This window comes from Schistocerca piceifrons, chromosome 9, assembly GCF_021461385.2.
Source record: "Schistocerca piceifrons isolate TAMUIC-IGC-003096 chromosome 9, iqSchPice1.1, whole genome shotgun sequence".
Lineage (NCBI taxonomy): Eukaryota > Metazoa > Arthropoda > Insecta > Orthoptera > Acrididae > Schistocerca > Schistocerca piceifrons.
The window spans coordinates 175,286,350-175,311,624 of record NC_060146.1 but is presented as its reverse complement, the minus strand read 5'-3'; the positions used below and the strand labels follow the sequence as shown (position 1 = coordinate 175,311,624).

The 25,275-nt window shown below is 40.8% G+C and overlaps 1 protein-coding gene across 2 annotated transcripts in view; it reads right to left on the bottom strand.

Annotated features, from left to right (window-relative positions):
* Nucleotides 1-18,242: 18,242 nt before the first annotated feature.
* Nucleotides 18,243-25,275, bottom strand: part of LOC124717261 (15-hydroxyprostaglandin dehydrogenase [NAD(+)]-like) — a 103,531-nt gene continuing 96,498 nt past the window's right edge. For both annotated transcript variants that reach the window (XM_047244067.1, XM_047244068.1), the window contains one exon: nucleotides 18,243-18,639. In XM_047244067.1, coding sequence (XP_047100023.1) covers nucleotides 18,525-18,639 — 115 coding nt within the window. In that variant the 3' untranslated portion in view covers nucleotides 18,243-18,524. The remainder of the gene's footprint in view (nucleotides 18,640-25,275) is intronic.

Sequence of the window (25,275 nt, the reverse complement as noted above, 5' to 3'; positions counted from 1 at the left end):
CGTTTTTCAAGGTTGTCATGTACTGAAGGATATGTTTGAATTTGTTCAGTAAGAACTTCACACGTGACATTAAGGTTTTTTACTTGTGTCTGTAAAAGTGCTACGTCAGTTGTAGTCTTTTCTTATCTCGTATTGAGCTGGGAAAATTTAGTACTGAGTTCGGTCATCTGTTTGGTCAGTGTGGCGTCTATAAGTTCCACACGCTTACATAAAGTGTCATTACCTATCTTGATTGCTATGAGATCAGATTTGATTTCGTCATTTTGTGTTTTTAACTGTTCATTTTGTGTCTCTAATTGTGCCTTTACGGTTGCCATGTTTTCGGCGTTCTGTTTCCTTATGGTTGCCATATTTTCTGCGTTTTGTTTCATTAGCATTTGTAACATGTCGGCAATGTTTACCGTTTGCAAGGTCTCTGCCCCCGCCGCGTCATTAGACGTGACGTCATGCATTAACATGGGCTCTGATTGAGATTTTGAAATTTTTGTAGTGGACGGCCTATTGTCAAAATTTTCGTCAACACTTGCGTCAATGTTTGATGAATCGTCACTGCCGGTTGCTGTCGTAAAGTCATTTTCTAACACTTGTCTCACGTCCGAGTCGGATTGCGTCTGAATAGTACGTCCTTGCTGTTCCATTTTTGCGTATTGTTTTCTTGTTATTACCATGCCACACGTGATATATGTTTCAAGAAAATTTTTGACACTGATTTTAAAATAAAATGTAGTTGAGCATGAATCGCTCGTAGCAACAATGGCTGTCTGTTAATTTAAAAATATAAACTGAATTTGAGATTATTGGTAATGGCTGCTGGCCATGTTACATGATATCGTACAGAAGTCGGCCATATTGTACACTCGTGTATTGGTATTGTTGCATACGTTATTGTTTAGGGAAAAGTACTGAGAATGAAATTTATCACTGAAACTGTTATGCAGAAAAGAAACACTACAGAATTTACTGAAAAGCTAATACACTGAATTATACGTCTGGTCAAGCCTACCAATGCAAAGATGCTGCGTCTTACCTTATTTTGCTGGAAGTTTCATTGCGTCTTCCCGCAAAATTTCAGAATTGGAAAATATCTTCAGATTTTGTTATCTCTCATACATTGACGTCCAGGTCCAGAAAGTTGATTTTTTACATGAAACAAAGAGAACAATGTAACAAATGACAAAATAACAAGTCCGACACGCAGTCGCCAATATAAAATAAATAAATTAAATAAAAAATATATTGTTATTTAAATATTAATTATTGTATCTGTATGATGGTGATTGTGATTGCAATTGTAATTAATATTTTGCTTATCTGGAACGTGGACGTTTAATTATTCGTTATCAGACGCTTGACAATGGCTTTTTCGTAAAGGCAATGTTACTCGTAGTTGACCGTGAAATAAAACTGAAATAATCGGACTTCGTAATTAAATCGTTTCCAAAGACTGCTGCAGTAGGTGCGGACTCATAATCTAAATCTCAATATTTCAATAATTTGCCAGCCATGCCAATACGTCGTACAGAGGTGATTATCTATTTTATAAATATAAATTCTTTACAGAATCGAGTGCCTAGTGTGGTTGCAACTCGCAGTATTCTTCTATAACATGAAATATGGCGGTGTGCCAGACAATAAAATAAAATACGTGCTTCTCGCACCACTTCAACCAGAGCTCTTCCTTTCTTAATCAAACATAAGAGTAACGTAATTGTGCTTTTGTTTTATCAGCGACCCAGCGCTGCAGTTGTGTGCCATAGGCTTTATTTATTTGTCACTGATTATTTATTTAATTAGTATTTCGCGTTTCCGCGGAAACTCACGCTCGGCATGCAAATGTGCCTTTATAAGGTGAGCCGCCAGCAGTGGTGGATGTGGGGAGAGAGATGGCGGAGTTTGCACATTTGTAAGACTGGATGTCATGAACTGATATATATGACTTTTCAACAATATTAAGGTAAATACATTGTTTGTTCTCTATCAAAATCTTTCTTTTGCTAACTGTGCCTATGAGTAGTTAGTGCCTTTAGTAGTTTGAATCTTTTAATTAGCTGGCAGTAGTGCCGCTCGCTGTATGGCAGTAGTTCGAGTAACGAAGATTTTGTGAGGTAAGTGATTTGAGAAAGGTATAGGTTAATGTTAGACAGGGCCATTCTTTTGTAGGGATTTTTGAAAGTCAGATTGCGTTGCGCTAAAAATATTGTGTGTCAGTTTAAGCACAGTCATGTATAATTGTTAAAGGGGACGTTTCAAACCAATTTAATTTTATGCAGGAAGTTTTAAGAGTTTTCACATAAAAATGCGGAGGCATTGCTTTTCGGCACGCCCTCGTACTTAAATACGTACTCTGCAAGGCGCATTAGAGTGCGTGGCAAAGGGTTCTTTGTACCACCGCCTGTCCTCGCGTGAGATACACGCTCTAGGTACCATACCTTAATTGTTGCGTAGTATGAGGCCAATGTCGGAACTAGAAACGTTCTCAATAGCGTTTCGCGAAAATATTTCTTCCAGCCGTGGATTACTGTGAAAGCATACGGAGAATTAGCTAGGTCAGGACACAAGTCAGGAAGACAAAATGGTAGATATCGAAATAGATAACAGAGCGATAGAAAAAGAATTAAAATCGCTCAAAAGAGGAAAGGCCGCTGGACCTGATGGGATACCAGTTCGATTTTACGCAGAGTACGCGAAGGAACTTGCCCCCATTGTTGCAGCGGTGTACCGTAGGTCTCTAGAAGAGCGTAGCGTTCCAAAGGATTGGAAAAGGGCATAGGTCACCCCCATGTTCAAGAAGGGACGTCAAACAGATGTGCAGAACTATAGACCTCTATCTCTAACGTCAATCAGTTGTAGAATTTTGGAACACGTATTATGTTCGAGTATAATGACTTTTCTGGAGATTAGAAACCTACTCTGTAGGAATCAGCATGGGTTTCGAAAAAGATGATCGTGTGAAACCCAGCTCACGCTATTCGTTCACGAGGCTCAGAGGGCCATAGACACGGGTTCCCAGGTAGATGCCGTGTTTCTTGACTTCCACAAGGCGTTTGTTACAGTTCCCCACAGTCGTTTAATGAACAAAGTGAGAGCATATGGACTATCAGACCAATTGCACGATTGGATTGAAGAGTTCCTAGATAACAGAACGCAGCATATCATTCTCAATGGAGAGAAGTCTTCTGAAGTAAGAGTGATTTCAGGTGTGCCGCAGGGGAGTGTCGTAGGACTGTTGTTATTCACTATATATATATATATATATATATACAAGTGCAATGTGCTGCAAATACACAGAAACAAAGATTCTATATCATTTAGCTACAATATAGCAGGTTAGCAACTGGAAGCAGTTAATTCCGTAAATTATCTGGGAGTAGGCATTAGGAGTGATATAAAATGGAATGACCATATAAAATTAATCGTCGGTAAAGCAGATACCAGAGTGAGATTCATTGGAAGAATCCTAAGGAAATGCAATCCGAAAACAAAGGAAGTAGGTTACAGTACACTTGTTCGCCCACTGCTTGAATACTGCTACCGGTGTGGGATCCGTGCCAGATAGGGTTGATAGAAGAGATAGAGAAGATCCAACGGAGAGCAGCGCGCTTCGTTACAGGATCATTTAGTAATCGCAAAAGCGTTACGGAGATGATAGATAAACTCCAGTGGAAGACTCTGCAAGAGAGACTGGTTTTTGTTAAAGTTTCGAGTATATACCTTCACCGAGGAGTCAAGCAGTATATTGCTCCCTCCTACGTATATCTCGCAAAGAGACCACGAGGATAAAATCAGAGGGATAAGAGTCCAGACAGAGGGATGCCGACAATCTTTCTTTCCACGAACATTACGAGACTGGAATAGAAGGGAGAACCGATAGAGGTACTCAAGGTACCCTCTGCCCCACACCGTCAGGTGGCTAGCGGAGAATAGTTTCGAGAATATACCTTCACCGAGGAGTCAAGCAGTATACTGCTCCCTCCTACGTATATCTCGCGAAGAGACCATGAGGATAAAATAAGAGGGATTAGAGTCCACACAGAGGCATACCGACAATCTTTCTTTCCACGAACATTACGAGACTGGAATAGAAGGGAGAACCGATAGAGGTACTCAAAGTACCCTCCGCCACACACCGTCAGGTGGCTTGCGGAGTATGGACGTGGATGTAGATGTAGAAGAACCGCAATACAAAACACCACATACAATGAAACAAAAACCTGGTGTCTAAACGCATGGAAACAAATGCAATACAAAAGTCCAGACAAGACACAGATGATTTCACAGACCGTAACACACGAAAGTGAAACGGCAGAAGCGGTAGTAATTCAGCTTCTCCAAGAAAATGGATATTCACTTAGCTTTCATACAGAAAAATTCGGCATCCTGCAACTGAGTCAGGAAATCTGTTCCAGCGTAAAATTCAAGCACCGGCATAACGGACAGGAATGGCAGAGCAGAAAGGGCTGTGAAGTAGACGTCGGCCAAATAGTACGCTGACCGACCCCTGTCCGCCCCCGGTAGCTGACTGGTTAGCGCGACAGGATGTCAATCCTAAGGGCCCGGGTTCGATTCCCGGCTGGGTCGGAGATTTTCTCCGCTCAGGGACTGTGTGTCGTGTTGTCCCAATCATCATCATTTCATCCCCATAGACGAGCAAGTCGCCGAAGTGGCGTCAAATCGAAAGATTTGCACCCGGCGAACGGCCTACCCGACAGGAGGCCCTAGTCACACGAGCGACCCCTGTCTAGGACGACACGGCCTCTAGGCGAAGAGAACATAAGCCGCGCCGCCTGGTCCTGGCCACGTTGAAAACTAAGCCGCTCTACGAGCTCTAAAGCAGCGACTTAGGAATTGTATAATTTCACTTGTATTAGGCACTGTCTACACTGGTGAGACTCCTTATTTGTTTGTCGCCATTTGCTTGCGATACAACACTGTAAACTCTCAAAGTTAAGTACCATCATTTATCTTACTGTAATAAAAATTGATTGATACGATTTGTTTGAATTGTTGGCTGGCGACGCGAGAAATCAGGTTTCGTAGGCACCCCATATTCGACAGGAGACAACAAAATCAATCCTGAAGTCTGCATGAACTGTGCAATAGCACATCAAATGCTCTGAGCACTATGGGACTTAACGTCTGAGGTCATCACTCCCTAGAACTTAGAACTACGTAAACCTAAGTAAGGACACCACACACATCCATGCCCGAGGCAGGATTCGAACCTGCGACCGCAGCAGCAGCGCGGTTCCAGACTATAGCGCCTAGAACCGCTCGGCCACCTCGGCCGGCGCAGTAGCACATCAGGAAGTAACCATACTACCGTGTATGTGTGTCACAATTAACTGGATAGCTTGGTATTTACCAGAATTTCCCTCCGTTTCCTTTTCCAGCTGAACTGCTGAACTGCATGAGGAACATTCTGATCGCTGGACTGCTCGAGCGAGTGGTTGAGTTGCTGGAAGCGAATTTAGTTAGCCTGTAGGCAAAACGATGGAAAAGACAAGGCACACCTCTCATGACAAATGAATCGCAAAGTGAACAACCGAAACCAAGTCTTCATAATAGAAAATCGCTTTACGTCGTACAACTGTTCTCGTGCAATCAGTGTCTGGTTTATTAAAGTCTTGTTGGTGGTTTGGTCTTCAGTCCTGAGACTGGTTTGATGCAGCTATCCATGCCACTCTATCCTGTGCAAGTTTCTTCATCTCCAAGTACCTACTGCATCCTACACGTACATCCTTCTGAACATGTTTCGTGTATCCATGCCTTGGTCTCCCTCTACGATTTTTACCCTCCGCGCTTCCCTCCAATACTAAACTGATGACCCCTTGATGCCTCAGAATGTGTCCTACCAATCGTTCCCTTTTTTAGTCAAGTTGTGCCACCAATTCCTTTTCTCCCCAATTCTATTCAGTACCTTCTCATTATTTATGTAATCTACCCATCTTATCTTCAGCAGTCTTCAGTAGCACTACATTTCGAAAGCTTCTATTCTCTTCTTGTCTCAACTATTTATCGTTCATGTTCCACTTCCATATATGGCACCCTCCATACAAATACTTCCAGATATGACTTCCTGGCATTTAAATGTATACTCGATGTTAACAAATTTCTCTTCTTAAGAAACGCTTTACTTGCCATTGCCAGTCTACATTTTATATCCTCTCTACTGCGACCATCATCTGTTAGTTTGCTCTCCAAATAGCAAAACTCATCTACTACTTTAAATGTCTCATCTCCTAATCTAATGCCCTCAGCATCACCTGATTTAATTCGACTACATTCCAGTATCCTCGTTTTGCTTTTGGTGATGTTCATCTTATATCCTCCTTTCAAGACACTGTCCGTTCCGTTCAACTGCTCTTCCAGGTCCTTTGCTGTCTCTGACAGAATTACATTGTCGTTGGGAAACCTCAAAGTTTTTATTTTGTCTCCACGGACTTTAATTCCTACTCCAAATTTTTATTTTATTTCCTTTACTGCTTGCTCAATATACAGATTGAATAACATCAAAGATAGGCTACCCTGCCCCACTCCCCTCTCAACCACTGCTTCTTTCGTGCCCCTCGACTCTTATAACTGCCCTGTGGTTTCTGTACAAATTGTAAATAGCCTTTCGCTCCCTGTATTTTACCCCTGCCACCTCTAGAATATGTCAACATTGTCACAAGTTTTTCTAAGTCTACAAATGCTAGAAACGTAGGTTTGCCTATCCTTAACCTATCTTCTAAGATAAGTCGTAGGGTCAGTATTACCTCACGTGTTCCAGCATTTCTACGGAATCCAAACTGATCTTCCCCGAGGTCGGATTCTACTAGTTTTTTCCATTAGTCTATAAAGTATCAGTATTAGTATTTTGCAGCCGTGACTTATTAAACTGACAGTTCGATAATTTTCACACCTGTTAGCACTTGCTTTACTTTGGATTGGAATTATTATATTCTTCTTGATGTCTGAGGGTATTTCGGCTGTCTCATACACCTTGGTCACCAGATGGTAGAGTTTTGTAAGGGCTGGCTCTCTCAAGGCTATCAATAGTTCTAATGGAATGTTGTGTACTCCCGGGGCCTTATTTCGAATTAGGTCTTTCCGTCCTCTGTCAAACTCTTCACGCAGTATCGTATCTCCTATTTCATCTTTATCTACGTCATCTTCCATTTCCATAATACTGCCCTCAAGTACATCGCCCTTGTGTAGATGCTCTACATACTCCTTCCACTTTCCTGCCTTCCCTTCTCTGCTTAGAACTGGTTATCCATCTGAGCTCTTGATATTCATTCATGTGGTTCTCTTTTCTCCAAAGATCTCTTTAATTTTCCTGCAAGTCTTATAATGATCAGAAAAGAGAAAGCAACTAAACAAAAATGTTTCACTTCACAAATCGAATAAAAGGCGACGTAGCATAGGCCCAGGACACAGAAAGAATGTAAAAACGGCGTTAGCAAACAACGCAAAAAGGCAGTGAAATGAAGGTTTTAAGAACACTCAGGAAACGATGAAAGAAGGAAAACGCAAATATCTCAAGGTTAATGAAGGATTTCGTGATCTGAAAGTGTTTAAGGGAAGTGGTAGTTTCGTCATGTGGGAGATCGAAATCAAAATTTTGTTTTCCTACGGGGGATCTTTGTGACATTGTGGGTGATACTGAACCACTTGAAAAACTTGACACAGGAAAAGAGAAGAAATGGCACCAATGGGACAGCAAGAAGAGAGCGTATATACGATAACGAGAACAATCAACTAAAAGGTAAAACCACGTGTGTTGCGTTGTGAAACTACCAAGACTATACGAGAAACATAACCGTAATGTACGGAAGAGACACTTCTCAAAGACCTCAGCAGTTATTCTAACGTCACTTCATCTATCTGTTCTAATACCTTTTTGGGTATGACCAAATTCCAATTCTCATCTTCTACCATAAGGTATTTAAATTTAGTGTAATATGTCGCAAATGCCGGAACTATAAACGTTCTCAATAGCATTTCGCGAAAAGACGTTTTCTTCCAGCCACGGATTACTGAGAAAGCACTCGGAGAATTAGCTAATGAGGAAGGCGTAGCTGAATTAATTTGCACTTAGCTTTTTGATGTTGAAGTGCTGGTGATTTCTGCCAGTCTGCTGTTGCTGCTTCTTGTGCAAGTTTATGAAAATAGCTTGTAGAAAGAGGTTTGTCGTTTGTCTTTAAATAAAAAGTCTTGGCCATCATGTCATTTCCCACCATATGGTTTACTTCCAAGTCCTCATACACTTTTACCGCTGGTTACAATATTCATATGTATTAGTGATGACAACAGGTTTTAGAGCGACCCTCAAAACACGTCCACTTCCTACCATCCCAGAAAACCAAATGAATTGTCTGCACGAGACGTCATAGACTTCGTGAAATCTCCAGGTTCAGGTTGAAGTTGTTATTTTGATTTTTGTTTAGAAGCTTTTGAGACAGGTTAATATCCTTACAAAAACTAGAAAAATGTGAAACTTACAGGGTGAGAATAACGCTTACAGTAACTATTGGCAATTATTTACGAGAATATAGTGTTTATATTATGTTGACAGTGGTAGACGTAATTTGACTTCGGCGTATTTTCCACTCTGATTGCTAAACAGGTGTTTTGCAGTTTTGTGTTTTTCTACAAATGGGTTACATATGTTTTATGTTCCATATCAAGCTACAAATAATAAAAGTAATTTTGTTGTGAGCAGTTTTGTGAATCAATGATGCTTTTTAATTCGAAATTACGCCACAATTTTGAGATTTAGCTATTTTCTATTCGGGATAGAACTGACATACACTAGAAAGCACTTCAGTGCCTTTGTCTCCTAAGTTTTCGAATGAGACAAAGTTTCAAAAGATGATTTAATTAATAATTTAGCAATATTGCACAATTTGTAATTTTCGTCTTTTGGTTCGTTATTGAAATTAACATGGTTATTTCTAAGGTGTCAGTGCTCAGAGGTTTGTTCTCATGTGACATACGTTTCGTCTGATCCAAAAATTTTTGTTTTCTTGATAACTGTGTGATTTCAAATTTGCTTCGAGATAATGCACGAAAAGCTGTAACATCCATCATATATTTCTTGTATATAGAACTTTTATAGGGTGTCTACAAATGTTACCTGTCGAAATAGTGAGTGAACAGGTTGAACAGATCCTGAAGATAAACTAGAAAGTTTTATTGAATCTGCCGATACCATCTTCATAATGTTACATAATTCAAGATTTTTATAGTTTCAAATACAATAGAACTAGAGCCATAGCAACTAAAGCAATTACTCTACAGAATATAGCATTTGAATTAAATCAATTCCAATCAGAAAATATGACAGATTCTATTTTTCCAGACGAATTCAAAAAATTTCTCGGGTATAGGATTCATTAGCCAATAATGAGAAGTCTACGGCAAATCTAAATGCAAGGCTCGTAAGAGAAGGCTAACGACCGAATCGTAATTGTCAAGGAGGTAGTCTTACCTTTGAAGTATGTTTTAACAAAAATAAAAGAAAGGATCCGTGAGTGACAGATTTTCACTTTTTGCAGTAGAATGCAATAAGCCTAACAAAAGAAGAAGTTGCTGTATATGTAAGAAATATAATCACAGAGAAGATAAATGCTACTTCAAAAACAAAAAATCAGAGCAAGAAACAAAAATGAGACCTTCCAAGCACTGTCCTCACTGCAAGAGGACAAACAACCATCGTTATGTTAATAACAGAAACAACCTCACAAAATCAGCATTTTTCGGCTTTGAAGTAATCAAAGATCAAGCTATTGAAGAGAAACAGGAAATAAGACATCACTGAAGATGATAAGAGAGAAGTCATCACTGAAGTGACATAGGAAGAAGACATGAATAAAGGTAAACAGCAAAGGAGACAGCAAAGGAGACTCTGCATTTCATGCATATGAATGCAACAAAAAAAAGATTTCTTGAGAAGCTGACAAGAAAGAAGAAATGGTCATGGTCGATGATAGTGCTCCTGCAGGACATATGTGTTATGAAGTGGGCAAGTTAAAAATGTGAAAGACTATGACAGAGTTGTAAAAGCTAGCAAAGAAGGTGGATCAATGAAGATAATAGCACCAGGGAACTTTGTGCGTGAAACCTGTATCCTCAGGGACGTTGTGTACGTTCTTTGACTGTACATAAGTAATCTGATATCTGTGAATGCCAGGCATATCACTGAAAATGATTTCAGATAATATGGCATTAGTTACTGAGTCACTTGATAGTGCCAAAGAATAAATCACAGAACTACAGAATAAAGGACTAAAAGTAGCATTTGAAAAAACACATTTCATGGCAAATATCAGTGATGCTGCTGCAAATCTAAAAACTTTTGAAATTCATACCAACACAATATCTAAAACAGTTTTAAATATCTAGGTAAAGGGATAACAAGCAAAGCAAGAGGAAAGATAACCATATAAAATAGAGTATGTAAAATGGAAATGACACTCCAAATGACCAAAAACATATAGAACATAAAAACTTTGTTCTGGAACACAAAATTAAGACATTATCAAACAGTGGTAAGGCCTGGAACACTGTACACAGAAGAAACACTTAAACTAACAAGATTTTTGGATCTCGAAAAATTGCAAAAAGTTGAAAGAAGAATTCTAAGGAAAATACTGCGACCTAGAAGTAATACTAATGTTGGATACAAATTAAGATCAGAGAGCTCTATTTGAAAATGGAAAGTCGAATTGATATGATGAGGAAAAGAAGATTACAGTTTTATGGCCACATACACCGAATGGATAGCAACAGACTGACCAAGCAGATCTTTAAATTACTAAACAAAACAAAAAAACGGGAAACTTTTTAGAGAAATAAATACAAAAGGTAGGATGTCAGAAAAGAAAGAGCTCTGAAAAAGGAAGAAAGTGGACCCAGGAAGTAAAGGGACGACAGTCTCAAAAGATGAAGGAAGTGTGGGAGCAACGAAAATTAAAGAAGCAAAACCAAAATCGATTTCTCGTACCCTCGAAAAGAGTTGTTCGAATAAATTAAAAAAAAATTTCTCAGTTATGTTTGGCAAACATTTAATTGGAATTTATAAAGAGAAAATGCACATTTTAGAAGCGCCAAATCCAACAAATCGATTTATGAAATGTCAATTAAACCAGGAATGCAGTCACTTCTTGCAGAAGGAGGACAGCAGAATGGCGCAAGATGCTTGGTCATCAGGCACAATTCAAGAAAATTTCTGATGTGGTTCCAAATAGTTCATGCTCAGCACAAATATTGTATGAAGCTTGTGTGAGAGCTGAGCTAACAAGAAAGCCATTTTATACTGTAAGAGAAAAAGTGACAATACCACCTCAAACAATACATACTGTGTTTTTGTAGAGAGATACATCCCCTGTATTTAATGGATACATATACTACATGAGGATGTTAGATGATTTCATTTTGTTTCTGTAACCTCTTTGTTAAAATATAAGCCAGTGGCTGTAACATTCATAAGAAAATATATGCTGGACAGAGAAAATCAGTACAAGAATAATATGTGATGAAGATGGTGAGTACACTATTTGTGATTTTAAGAACTGAAGTGAAGAAAAACGAATTGTGCTGGACTGTAGTAGCCGTTATAATCCTCAATGGGAAATCAGTGAGACTTTATCTGAATTAGAAATGAGCAAGAAAATAGCTATGATCTTTGACAGCTAACTGAAGAATGATCTATGGGAGAAGCAGTGATCTCAGGGACACATTTCTACATCTACATCTGCATGATTACTCTGTTATTCACAATAAAGTGCCTGGCAGAGGGTTCAATGAACCACCTTCTAGCTGTCTCTCTACTGTTCCTCTCTCGAACGGCAAGCGGGAAAAACGAGTACTTAGATTTTTCTGTCGACCCCTGATTTCTCTTATTTTATCGTGATGATCATTTCTCCCTATTTAGGTTGATGCCAACAGAATGTTTTTGCAGTTGGAGGAGAAAACTGGTGATCGAAATTTCATGAGAAGATCCAGTCACAACGAAAAACGCTTTTCTTTTAATGATTGCCACTCCAATTCACGTATCATGTCTGTGACACTATCTCCCCTATTTCACGATAATACAAAACGAGCTGCCCTTCTTTGTACTTTTTCGATGTCATCCGAAAGTCCCACCTGATGCGGACCCACACCGCACAGCAATACTCCAAAATAGGGCGGACAAGTATGGTGTAAGCAGTCTCTTTAGTACAGCTGTTGCACCTTCTAAGTGTTCTGCCAATGAGTCGCAGTCTTTGGTTTCCTCTACCTACAATATTATCTACGTGATCGTTCCAATTTAGGTTATTTGTAATTATAATCCCTAAGTATATAGTTGAATTTATAGCCTTCATATTTGTCTGAGATATCGCGTAATCGAAATTTAGCTGATTTCTTTTAGTACTCATGTGAATAACTTTACACCTTTCCTTATTCAGAGTCAATTGCCACTTTCCACACTTTAATCAATAGAAGTTCAACTATCAATCAAAGCGTTACAACTGCAGAAAAGTCTCTTTGGAGACCAGATCTATCAGCACGTCAAACTTTTGGATCAAGAATTTCTACGAAAACATCTAGACCACTTGAAGAAACTAGATGAAAGAAGTAATCCCTAATTCCTGTTGGGTATGCTCCAAATAGCTGCAGACGGTTTGATGTAGAAGGAAGAAGTATTGCTGTGTTAAGAGATCTAGAGCCTGAAAACGATAAAAGAAACCATAGAGAATAGTTGTTACGGTATTGGTTGTCAGCGGTTTTTAACTAGAAAAGAATGCAGACTTTAACAAATAATTCAGCTCTGTAGTAGATGTCTATTCGCAAAGATACGTAATTGTTTGTTACGGCAGTAGAGAAAAATTTTGATATGAGAGTGTCTGATGGAAAAGGAAATTTGATGAGGAGATTTTTATGAAGATACTCGCAGAATATCCGCTTCCGTACCTGAGTGGTCAGTGCCGTAGCTGAAGGGTCGGTGCACATGACTGCCATGTGGGGCATTCATGTTCGACTCCTAGTATTGCCAGGGACTTTCCCTTGCTGAGAAGGATAGAATGGGACGCTGATTGCGAATTCTTTGACATCAGCCGTATTAGGTATAGATATACCGCCTATTAGTAAGACATGAAAATTTGTGGCGAAACGAATCTCGAACCCAGATAACCCGCTTTTTCAAGAGCAGTTTCCTTAAAAACTTCGGCTATCTGTGCACGCTCCCCAGGTCGATCCAAAGCTCCATGTTGTTGTTGTGGTCTTCAGTCCTGAGACTGGTTTGATGCAGCTCTCCATGCTACTCTATCCTGTGCAAGCTTCTTCATCTCCCAGTACCCCTCAACCGAGCGAGGTGGCGCAGTGGTTAGCACACTGGACTCGCATTCGGGAGGACGGCGGTTCAATCCCGTCTCCAGCCATCCTGATTCATGTTTTCCGTGATTTCCCTAAATCGTTTCAGGCAAATGCCGGGATGGTTCCTTTGAAAGGGCACAGCCGATTTCCTTCCCAATCCTTCCCTAACCCGAGCTTGCGCTCCGTCTCTAATGACCTCGTTGTCGACGGAACGTTAAACACTAACCACCCCCCCCCCTCCCAGTACCTACTGCAACCTACATCCTTCTGAATCTGCTTGGTGTATTGAACTCTTGGTCTCCCTCTACGATTTTTACCCTTCACGCTGCCCTCCAATACTAAATTGGTGATCCCTTGATGCCTCAGAATATGTCCTACCAACCGATCCCTTCTTCTAGTCAAGTTGTGCCACAAACTCCTCCCCAATTCTATTCAATACCTCCTCTAATCTTCAGCATTCTTCTGTAGCACCACATTTCGAAAGCTTCTATTCTCTTCCTGTCCAAACTATTTATCGTCCACGTTTCACTTCCATACATGGCTACACTCCATACAAATACTTTCAGAAACGACTTCCTGACACTTAAATCTATACTCGATGTTAACAAATTTTTCTTCTTCAGAAACGTTTTCCTTGCCATTGCCAGTCTACATTTTATATCCTCTCTACTTCGACCATGATCAGTTATTTTGCTTCCCAAATAGCAAAACTCTTTACTACTTTAAGTGTCTCATTTCCTAATCTAATCCCCTCAGCATCACCCGATTTAATTTGACTACATTCCATTATTTTCGTTTTGCTTTTGTTGATGTTCATCTTGTATCCTCCTTTCAAGACACTGTCCATTCCGTTCAACTGCTCTTCCAAGTCCTTTGCTGTCTCTGACAGAATTACAATGTCATCGGTGAACCTCAAAGTTTTTATTTCTCCTCCATGGATTTTAATAGCTACTCCGAATTTTTCTTTTGTTTCCATAAAAAAATGAAGAAAAATCCATACTCCAGTCCAGTGAAGTAACCACCAATTTATGGACTCAACACTTAATTTATTGTGTACATCACATAACATCACATTTTACAAAACTAGGCAGCGTTAAGTACATGGACACCAGAGGAGATGCAGTCTGGGCTGCGGTTTACTGCTGATGTTGATAGAAGCAGAGCAGGCGACGCAGAGCGCAGCTGCAGACCTGATGTTGACTGGAGATGTTTAACATCACTGTGGCCACTTACTGGCTTACTGGGCACATTTTTGCGTAGTTGGTTTCTTCTCCAGCACCGCATTCAAATTTTCCGTGCTGATAGTAGCATGTAGGCAAATGGAATTGTCTTGTGTGACGATTATACGTCCGTCGTGCGGAATCCGCTATGTATCCGACCCCCTCATGTTCTGGAGGGAGGATCAGAAAATATTTCAAACCTGGGTGAAACTTGACAAACGGAAATTTAGACAAAGAAGTTGGCCAAGCTTCCGGTATTAACCATTGAACACTCTTTTGCCGAGTAGTTTTAGATTTTCTAACAGGCGATATAAAAGCGTCGATTTTGTCCTTGTTTGATACAGATTCGAAGAATTTAGAATAAACTGTAGACTGCATGACTCGCCCTGGAAATTCTGCCATTTTGTAGATCAACCGCCTATTGGTTACTGTAGTAACACACTCATTGTCAACAATAGCAGACTGTTTGCTGGTCCAGTGGCCATTCCGTTATTGCTACCTCGGATAAATTCTAGTGACCGATACCACCCGTCGGCTTTGACCAATGACGTCACACGTAAGGCAAAGATGCTGCAATGGACGATCTATGAATGTAACGGATCATACTCGTAATCAAACGAATGGAGCATGCCGTAAAATAATACATTTAACGAGACTATTATTTAAGCGCGAATTTCATTTAAACGAGTTGAAAATGACTGAAATAAATAAGAACACGAGAGCAATTACGAGTGCATACATTATATTACATTTTCCACACGTACTGCGAAAACGATGTAAATAATGAACCGTCGAATAGTTGGAATCGGTAACTAGAAGCAACCTATGTAGGAGGTCATTTCTAGTTTCGGATTCCAGTATTACTGTTTGTTGCGCAAAAATCTTATAACATATCAGAAACTTGCTTAAAAAATGAAAATTTTTACACACATTACTGCACACGCAAAGAAATAAAACGCAAAAATGACCAAACCCTGGAACCGACAACTATACTACACGAATGTCACACCAGGTACAGTAATTCCAAAAAAACACTCAGTAACACTGATACATGAGGAATGAAAGTAAAATCAAGAGCAGTATGCTGAAAACATGGAAAAGGAAAACATAAAAGTGGCTCCATAAAAAGAAACTTACCGCATATCAACTTCCAAAGGAGTCACAGATTGAAACTGACAAGAACGTAATAAGGACATAACAAGAAATAATAATGTTAGAAGGTGAGGCTTTAACGAAAGAAGCAAAATCCAGAAGAACTAATGAAAAAAAAATAAGAAAGAGAAACTGCCAGGCACGAATAAGGTACAGCCCAATCATTTCCTCCCTACCACCCGCCCTCAATCAGACCCAAAATTTTAAAATTAAAAGAAAAAATGAAACCACGAGTCAATCACATAAACCCTCCGGCAGAGACACAGCAATACCCCTCGGCGCACCATTGTAACCAGAAAATATTAAAACGACAGAAAAACCTCCTTACAGAGAAACCAAAAAAGTAGCACTCGCACAATACAGAAACATAAAAAAACGCAACGTAAAACAAGAAAAAAGTATCAGACCCATCAACAACTAACTAACAAAACGAGACTTGTACATTTTGCTGACTACTTTCATAAAGGCAAGAAATAAACAGTAACCTTTAGGAATACTCTTCCTCCAACAGTATTAATCTAAATGACCTTGCAACACTGAAATCCTTCTCTTTCCCCGACCGGCAACAGATTTTACAGCCCTCCAATACCCCTCGATAGTACTAGTACATGCATCCTTCTTGTAATCTTTAAACTGAATATTTTGATTCACGACTAAATGAGGATAACCCCTTTCACCCAACCCCTTGTACGCAGCAAACCCATCCGACATGACTACAGAACCTTCTTCAACATATTCTCCTATTAAAGATGTCAAGACTTCCTTTGTCCGATTTGGTACAAACCTAAATAAAATATCAGCACAATATTTTAAAAAATTCTACTCCAAAAACCCAAAGCCCAACAACCTCGTGCCCCCTTTAGTACTTTCTCTTTCCAAAATGTGACTCATCTACTTCAACTATAACCCCCGCCCCCGCCCCCCCCCCCCCCCCGCGCCCCCAGTGACCCCCTATACTTCATAAATTCCCCGCAGACTTCTCTACAAAACGAGAACCTGTCGACTACAGTGCCACACGTAACCCCTGCTTCGTGCATGACAGATTTGCAAGAATATCGATCTTTCGAAGCACGTCCTTCTGCGTATGGATCTCCATAAGTTATTTCTTCTACACCTCTACATGTATTCATCGGAAGTTCGTGATGGCCCAACCTTCGTCAAAATCATATAATTTCCACAGACACTGCACTTGCAAAATTCAGCAATGACGCCCAATGATTGCAAAAAATTTATTGTTGATTTACTGTCACTCATTTTGTGCAGCAGAATTTTTGCAGTAAAAACAACTGACTCATCCACAACGAACAGCGTAAGAAATCAAGACCTTATAAATCACGACTACTTATAAATCACGACTACTTTCAGTAATAAAAGATGTCGAAAACAAATTACTAGATGAAAAGAAAACAATCTACATCGAATTTTTAAAATACTCGCGTAACGAGGAAATCCAGAGAAATAATTTAACGTTCATCGACAGCAATCTGCGGCACAAACAAAATAACATCACACATTACGTCATTGGTCAAAGCCGACGGGTGGTATCGGACGCTAGAATTGACCCGCTACCTCTGTTATTTCTCACTGTAGCTGCAGCAACCCGCTCTTTAGGACTAACTAATACCGATTTATCTTCGGACATGAAATAAATTAGTTCACAGACCAGTGCTGGAACTGAACTGTGTGGAAGCTTTCTGATCATTGTAGACAGAGCTGCCAAAATTTCCCTGGCTACAAGACGCCTCTGCATTGTGATGCCGCGTGACGGAAGAAACCGCTGTTGGTTGTGATTCCCCTAGTAGACTGCGTCCCAGGTGGGCAGACACCCAACTGTCGTGTGGTGTAAGCTGGTGGATTCACTTCACGACATCCCTTTGACACATTCATTGGACTGACCATTACGTTAGAAGTGTTGAAATAAGTAATGATATTTTCTTGTACGAAAACTTCGTTTACGATTCTTTTTGTTGGGTTAACACGACTGGAATGACGTGTACTGTAATTTATTTGCACCATTCGAGGTTATGACAAACTTACGTCACTTATAAACCCACACAACCGGTTCCACAACTTTGAAGTTGCTTCTTCTGGTGCAAATATCTGTACAAAATAATTTTTTTTAAAAATTAATGCATTTGTAAGTGAATTGAAGAAATACAGCTACAGCGGACCATCGCATATTTCATTCAGTTTCATTTTAATACTTTTAACAACTGTATTTTAAAAAAAACTGTTCGCTGTATGAATAGTCAAGCAATCATGTATAATCGAGGAATGATTTAGAATATGAGACGGCAAAGGAATGTGTTCGTGATTCTGCACAAGTTATTAGTGGCGACGATTCAGGAACCGTCGATGTTCATGAAAATTTAAGCTGAATGCTGAAGGAGAAAAAAAAGTACACTCCAGGAAAATAATGTGGAGTGTAGTCGTGGATCCATAAGAATGAGTTAGAGAAAATGAAGTGAAGAGAGATTGCATCATGAACACTTCATTCTGTTTCTCAAAGTTAGTATAACAAAATGTCCTATATAAGTTAGTATTATATGTTTATTCAATAGCTTTCCTAATGTTTCAGATAGAAAAAATTTATCCTCTCGTTAGAGTTTTATAAAGAATGTCTGCTTTTACCAGGCATCATCAGGGTAAACGTTGTCCTCCACAGTTTATGAAGATTATTCACCTTCTTTATTTTGTTGTTAAGGAGTTTATGATCATTTTGTACGATCGCTTCGTATGATGAATGAAAAAGCACTGCACTTCTTATGGAACAGGGCACCAGCATATACAAGCAGTGCGTCCGGAGCACGGCAGCTACACCATGCGGGGGAAGTCCACCTGGCGAACGACTCCTTCGTTGGCCACCCACACTGAGCCAGAGCGACCCTCCCGGATGACTCGAGTCAGCGCTTCAGCGATGAACTCAGGCCTGCAAACAATCGGCACACACCATCAAAGTCTCATATGTATGCCGCTACAGTCTACAACCTACTACCTACATCCATGTACACTGGTTTCCAAAATTAAAGCAACAAACGAAAATTTTGCAAGGTTGCGTTTATTTTGCAATAAAACAGTGTAAACAGGTGATAGTATGTAAAGAATACAGAACGTTAAAACCTACATTTCTAGCATTTGTAGACTAAGAGAAAACTTTTGGCTCTCTTTCAAATTCTTAAGGTGGCAGGGGTAAAATACAGGGAGCGAAAGGCTATTTACAATTTGTACAGAAACCAGATGGCAGTTATAAGAGTCGAGGGACATGAAAGGGTAGCAGTGGTTGGGAAGGGAGTGAGACAGGGTTGTAGCCTCTCCCCGATGTTATTCAATCTGTATATTGAGCAAGCAATAAAGGAAACAAAAGAAAAGTTCGGAGTAGGAATTAAAATCCATGGAGAAGAAATAAACACTTTGAGGTTCGCCGATGACATTGTAATTCTGTCAGAGACAGCAAAGGATTTGGAAGAGCAGTTGAACGGAATGGACAGTGTCTTGAAAGGAGCGTATAAGATGAACATCAACAAAAGCAAGACGAGGATAATGGAATGTAGTCGAATTAAGCCGGGTGATGCTGCGGGAATTAGATTAGGAAATGAGACACTTAAAGTAGTAAAGGAGTTTTGCTATTTGGGGAGCAAAATAACTGATGATGGTCGAAGTAAAGAGGATATAAAATGTAGACTGGCAATGGCAAGGAAAGCGTTTCTGAAGAAGAGAAATTTGTTAAGATCGAGTATTGATTTAAGTGTCAGGAAGTCGTTTCTGAAAGTATTTGTATGGAGTATAGCTATGTATGGAAGTGAAACATGGACGATAAATAGTTTAGACAAGAAGAGAATAGAAGCTTTCGAAATGTGTTGCTACAGAAGAATGCTGAAGATTAGATGGGTGGATCACATAACTAATGAGGAGGTATTGAATAGAATTGGGGAAAAGAGGAGTTTGTGACACAACTTAACTAGAAGAAGGGATCGGTTCGTAGGACATGTTCTGAGGCATAAAGGGATCACCAGTTTAGTATTGGAGGGCAGCGTGGAGGGTAAAAATCGTAGAGGGTGACCAAGAGATGAATACACTAAGCAGATTCAGAAGGATATAGGGCGCAGTAGGTACTGGGAGATGAAGAGGCTTCCACAGGATAGAGTAGCATGGAGAGCTGCATCAGACCAGTCTCAGGACTGAAGACCACAACAACAATACTACTTGTGTACAACGGTAGACAAAAATGTTCTCCATTTTTTCCAACTTAACGGATTTTCACACACTTTCCGACAACTCGTTAATGCGCTCAGTATGGAGTGTGACCACCTCTGACAGCAATACAAGCCCGACAGCGACTCGATCTGCTGTGAATGATGTCATCGAACTTATGTTGAGGCAATAACGCCCATTATTCTTGCAGAGCTGCTCGCAAGCTTTGGAGAATCAGTAGTGCATGCCGATGTGATGCAGCATGTCTCCCTAGCGCATCCCAGACATACTGCGTGGGATGTGTGCAACATTTTCCTTTTCCGAGAAAACATCGACCACCCGTTCTCTAAGAGGTCACCGAGTGAGGTGGCGCAGTGGCTAGCGCACTGGATTCGCATTCGGGAGAACGACAGTTCAAACCCGCGTCCGGCCATCCGGATTTAGGTTTTCCGTGATTTCCCTAAATCGCTCCAGGCAAATGCCGGGATGGTTCCTTTGAAAGGGCACGGCCGACTTCCTTCCCAGTCCTTCCCTAATCCGAAGAGACCGATGACCTCGCTGTCTGGTCTCCTTCCCCGAACAACCCAACCCTCTAAGAAGTCGAGCATTATCATTCATCAGTATGAAGTCTGGGTCCACACTACCTCGCAACATCCGCACATGAGGTCCCAAGATTTCGTCGCGATACCTAACAGCAGTTAAACCTTGCCTATTCACCTGTACAATTTTATGAAAAGTTGTTTGAGTGGTCAACATAATCCCTGCCCACACCATTAGGGATCCTCCTTGGTACCGGTGTTTGGGTACAATGTTTGGATCCCGAAATCGTGTTTCACATTCCCTCCAGATACAAATGCTTAGAGAACAATTCTCCAGACTAAATCAGGACTCATCTGCGAAAAGAACATTGGACCACTGTTCCACCATCCAGCTGGCATGCTGACGACTCCGCTCTAGACGTTCCCTTGTGTGAAGACGCGTCAGAGGTAGACATACAGCAGGTCTGTGTGCCAAATTCTTCTGTACACCGTTTATCTCGCTACAACACGTCCAGTGGATACTGCGAGGTCAGATGTCAGTTACCGTGCAGCACTACGGCGGTACCTTCGCACCCTTACAACCAAATAACAGTCCTCTCTTTCTGATATCAAACAAGGATGCCCCTGGCCTGGTCCTCAGGATACTGTTTCATTCTCCATAAACTGGCGCCACATCCGAGAAATTAAGCCATCAGGCCACACCAGTTTCCAACTGTCCTGCTTCCATTCTTTTTATGACCCTCCACCACAGAAAGTTTGGCAGGCGTCTTCTTTGTGCCACATCACCCTGTCTGTGACTGTATACACAGCGATTGTGGATGTGGGGCTACCCGGCACGCTCTACTCCCTTTGATAGTTGCCCTGACGTCATCGTTGGTCGTGGTTGTCCGTTAATGGGAATTACACTTTCCGTGCTTAACAAGATTGTACAGACATCTCTTGTCACCTTGATGATTATACCATGAATTAGACATAAGACAACCAAACAGAAGCTTGTTGCTTTAATTTTGGACACCATTGTATATGTTGTTGTTGTTGTTGTTGTTGAGGTCTTCAGTGCTGAGACTGGTGTGATGCAGCTCTCCATGCTGCTCGACCCTGTGCAAGCTTCTTCATCTCCCAGTACCTACTGCAACCTACATCCTTCTGAATCTGCTTAGTGTATTCCATTGTATCCATTGTATATAACTCAGGGACAACCAACAATGTTACAGTAAAATATACATGTTACAGTAGTGCTGAAGTGGGCAAATCTTCCAATTACGCTGAAATCCTAAATCTGTCTTATTGCAAAAAGAGCAAAGCAAATGGAGGAAGTTCTGCCACTGGATCTTAGCAGCGAATGATCGAGGAGCCTACTGCTTAATTACCAGCACTTATTTGGCTGTTTCGCTTCACATATTGAATGTACCTTCAGCAAGACAATTCATCATCCCACTGCCTACAAATTCCTACTTGCACAGAATCTGCTTAGACCTGACATCGAGAAATTTCGCTGTGTGGTTACAATCACTGTCGCTGTACCATCGCCACATTCTCATGATCACCATCACTGTATCATCTCATGTTCTGCGGTAACTCATCTTTACGAAAGAAAGTCTTCATTGTACAAAAACGTGCTGGGAGAATAATGTGTGGTGCTCACCCACGATCATCTTGTAGTCATCTATTTAAGGAGTTGGGCATTCTGACTACTACTTCACAGTACAGTTATTCCTGCATGAAGTTTGTTGTAAGTAATCCATTACAGTTCAAGAGGAGCAATGAGGTACACAATTACAATATCAGAAGGAGAAATGGCATTCATTACTCTACATTAAGGTTGCCTTTAGCAGAAAAATGGGTCTACAATGCAGCAACAAAAATTTTTCATCACTTACCAAGTGATAACAAACTGAGAACGTTTCTCCTTGGCCAGCCAGGGTGGCCGAGCGGTTCTAGGCGCTACAGTCTGGAACCGCGCGACCGCTACGGTCGCAGGTTCGAATCCTGCCTCGGGCATGGATGTGTGTGATGTCCTTAGGTTAGTTAGGTTTAAGTAGTTCTAAGTTCTAGGGGACTGATGACCAAAGAAGTTAAGTCCCATAGTGCTCAGAGCCAGAGCCCGTTTCTCCTTGACAACTCCTCCTATTCTGTAGAAGAATTCTATTATTGTACTGTGTAAGAGGTGGTGACTAGGAATTACTAACTCACATCTGTATATCTTGCTTTCTTTTTATATATTAAAAAACTTCTAAATTTTCAGAATGTAATGATATGTACAAATTAATTTGCAATATGAATGTATAGTGACTTGTTACATATCATTATGATCTGTTGTGCTAAATGAGCTATGGAACATGTTACTCACTAATTAACTCTCCATCAACATCAACATCACCTTACCACACTGTCACAATTATTGTCACCACACTGTGAACATACTGTCACCATCACTGTCACTATTGCCATCACTTTGGCATGAGCATGCTATCACCATGTCCATGATTGTCACTATCTCCATCACCCTACCATCAGTGTACCATCACTACAGTCAGAATCTTTGTCACTGTCAGCACACTTCTGTCACTGTCACCATCAATGTCACTGTCACCACAACACTGTACTATCACTATCAACATCACCATCACTATCATCTTCTTCATCACTGTCACCACCACAATCACTGTCACCGTGTGTCACCATACCATGACTGTCACCATCACCATACTGTGACCATATTGTCACTGTCATCACCAGCATGCCATCACTGTATCATCAACAACATGATCACTGTCACTGTGACTGTTGTCATGGAATAACTATAACATCACCACCAACACGACCTTCACTGTTGACATCTTTGGCACTATCATTATCACTCTCATTGTCACCATCACCATCACTGTACCATCACTGTCACCATCACCAATACTGTCACTGTCACCACCACAATGACCACCACCTTACCATCAGTGTATTGTCCTTGTCAACATCGCCATCACCATCATTTTTGTCACTGACACTGCACCATCATCATCACTGTCATTGTTACTATCACCACACAATCACAATACCACCACCATCAATGTCAATGTCACCTTCACCTTCACCATTACTTTCATCATTGTCGTGGATGTCACCATCACCAATAGTATACCAGCACTGTATGACCTCAGTCACTATCATCACCACTTTGACTGTCAGTGTCACTGTAACTGTCACCATCACCATCACCCTAAAATCAGGGTACTGTCACTGTCAACATCACCATTACTGGCACTGTAACTGCACCACCATCATCAATCTCACCACACCATCACTTTACTGTCACTATCACTATTAACATCACCCTCACCATCACTATCATCACTACAAACACTCTCACTCTCACCATCACCATTGCCATTCCATCACTGTAGCATCACCATAATAATACCATGACCACACTATCACCATCATTGTCGCCATCACTGTCATTTTTTCTATTTTCCTCAAAAGCAGCAACTTGGATGCAGTTAAATTGCTTACGCAACATGCAGGAGCATGGGTGGATGTGTATGTGGGGATGTGGGGAGAGGATGATACCATGACACCCATACACCTTCTATCAGTTGCAACAGGTGGTTTTAACTTAAAATTATGAATATAATGTTAACAGTAGCTAAGGACTGACAGATAAAAAAAACTAAAATGCTGTCAATGTCACCTACCCATAACCAATACTCTTGGACTTTATCATGGACTTCTGCTTTGCATTGCAATCTGAACTTGTTTTGCCACCCATTGACATCCTTGTTTCTTACCATGCGTTCATTCACTCTCTTAGTGGGACTAATGGGTCTTCAGTACTGGTCAACCCTGCCTGTGTGCACTCAGCTGAGGCAGTCCTAATGCATATGATACAGCCTGGCTGTGAGGCTGCCTTTGTGACAGCTGCTTGCCCACCCTTTTCCACCCGTGCTAACAAGCGTCCAGCTGCACACAGGCAGACCATCTTTGTCTCAACCATCGCTGTATCCTCTTGACACATGTTTTCACAGTGTTTCAATCCCTTGACTGGGAAATTTTAACACACTTCTATAGGGTATGAGGGGCAGTAGACTTTTTTTTAGTTTTAAAGTTGGCCAGTCTGTGGAGGGAGGGGTGGAGCGGCCAGACACCCCAGGCCTATGTATAGTCTCCATTCATCTCTCTTTTTCATTTCCATTGTCTCCTTTTTTGCTCCCACTGCCACTATCTCCATCCATATCTCTTTCTCTTTTACTGCCACTGCTTCTCACTGGCCTCCACTATCTTCTCTCTCTTTGACTCCCACTGTTATTGTCTGCATCCAACTCTCCTTCTCTTTCACTTCCACTTTTTCTCTTACCATCACTCATTTTTTTCTCTCTCACTGCCACTGTCTCTCTTCCAACATCACTGTGTATCTGTTACTCTCATTTAGCACCTGAAAGCGCCAATATGTTCGCATCGCAAAATTTTTGATAAGTAAGACAAAATGACGATTGAGGCAGCTGGTTCCCCACTTTTTTGCCACAGTCCTCTAAAAAGAAACATATCCGCCTTCCTTGTTCTCTGACAGTAGCATTTTTCAGCTGGTTCCCTCTTTTCCCTCTGTAGATCAGTGAAGTTTTGAGAGTTTCAACAAAGATAAAGAGTCAGCCGTCAGCTGCAAGTAATATTGCAGGCGTTGTATCTGGAAAACCTTTGGTTATAGCATGTTCGTGGAATGTTGCATTAAGCAGATCTTTCATTGGACTAGCGACATGAGGGGCTGCCCGTCTTGCATGAAAACTGTGGTTGCCATTTAGCTGTGCTCTTCCAAAGCTGGAGTCACAAGCTGTACAAGGAGG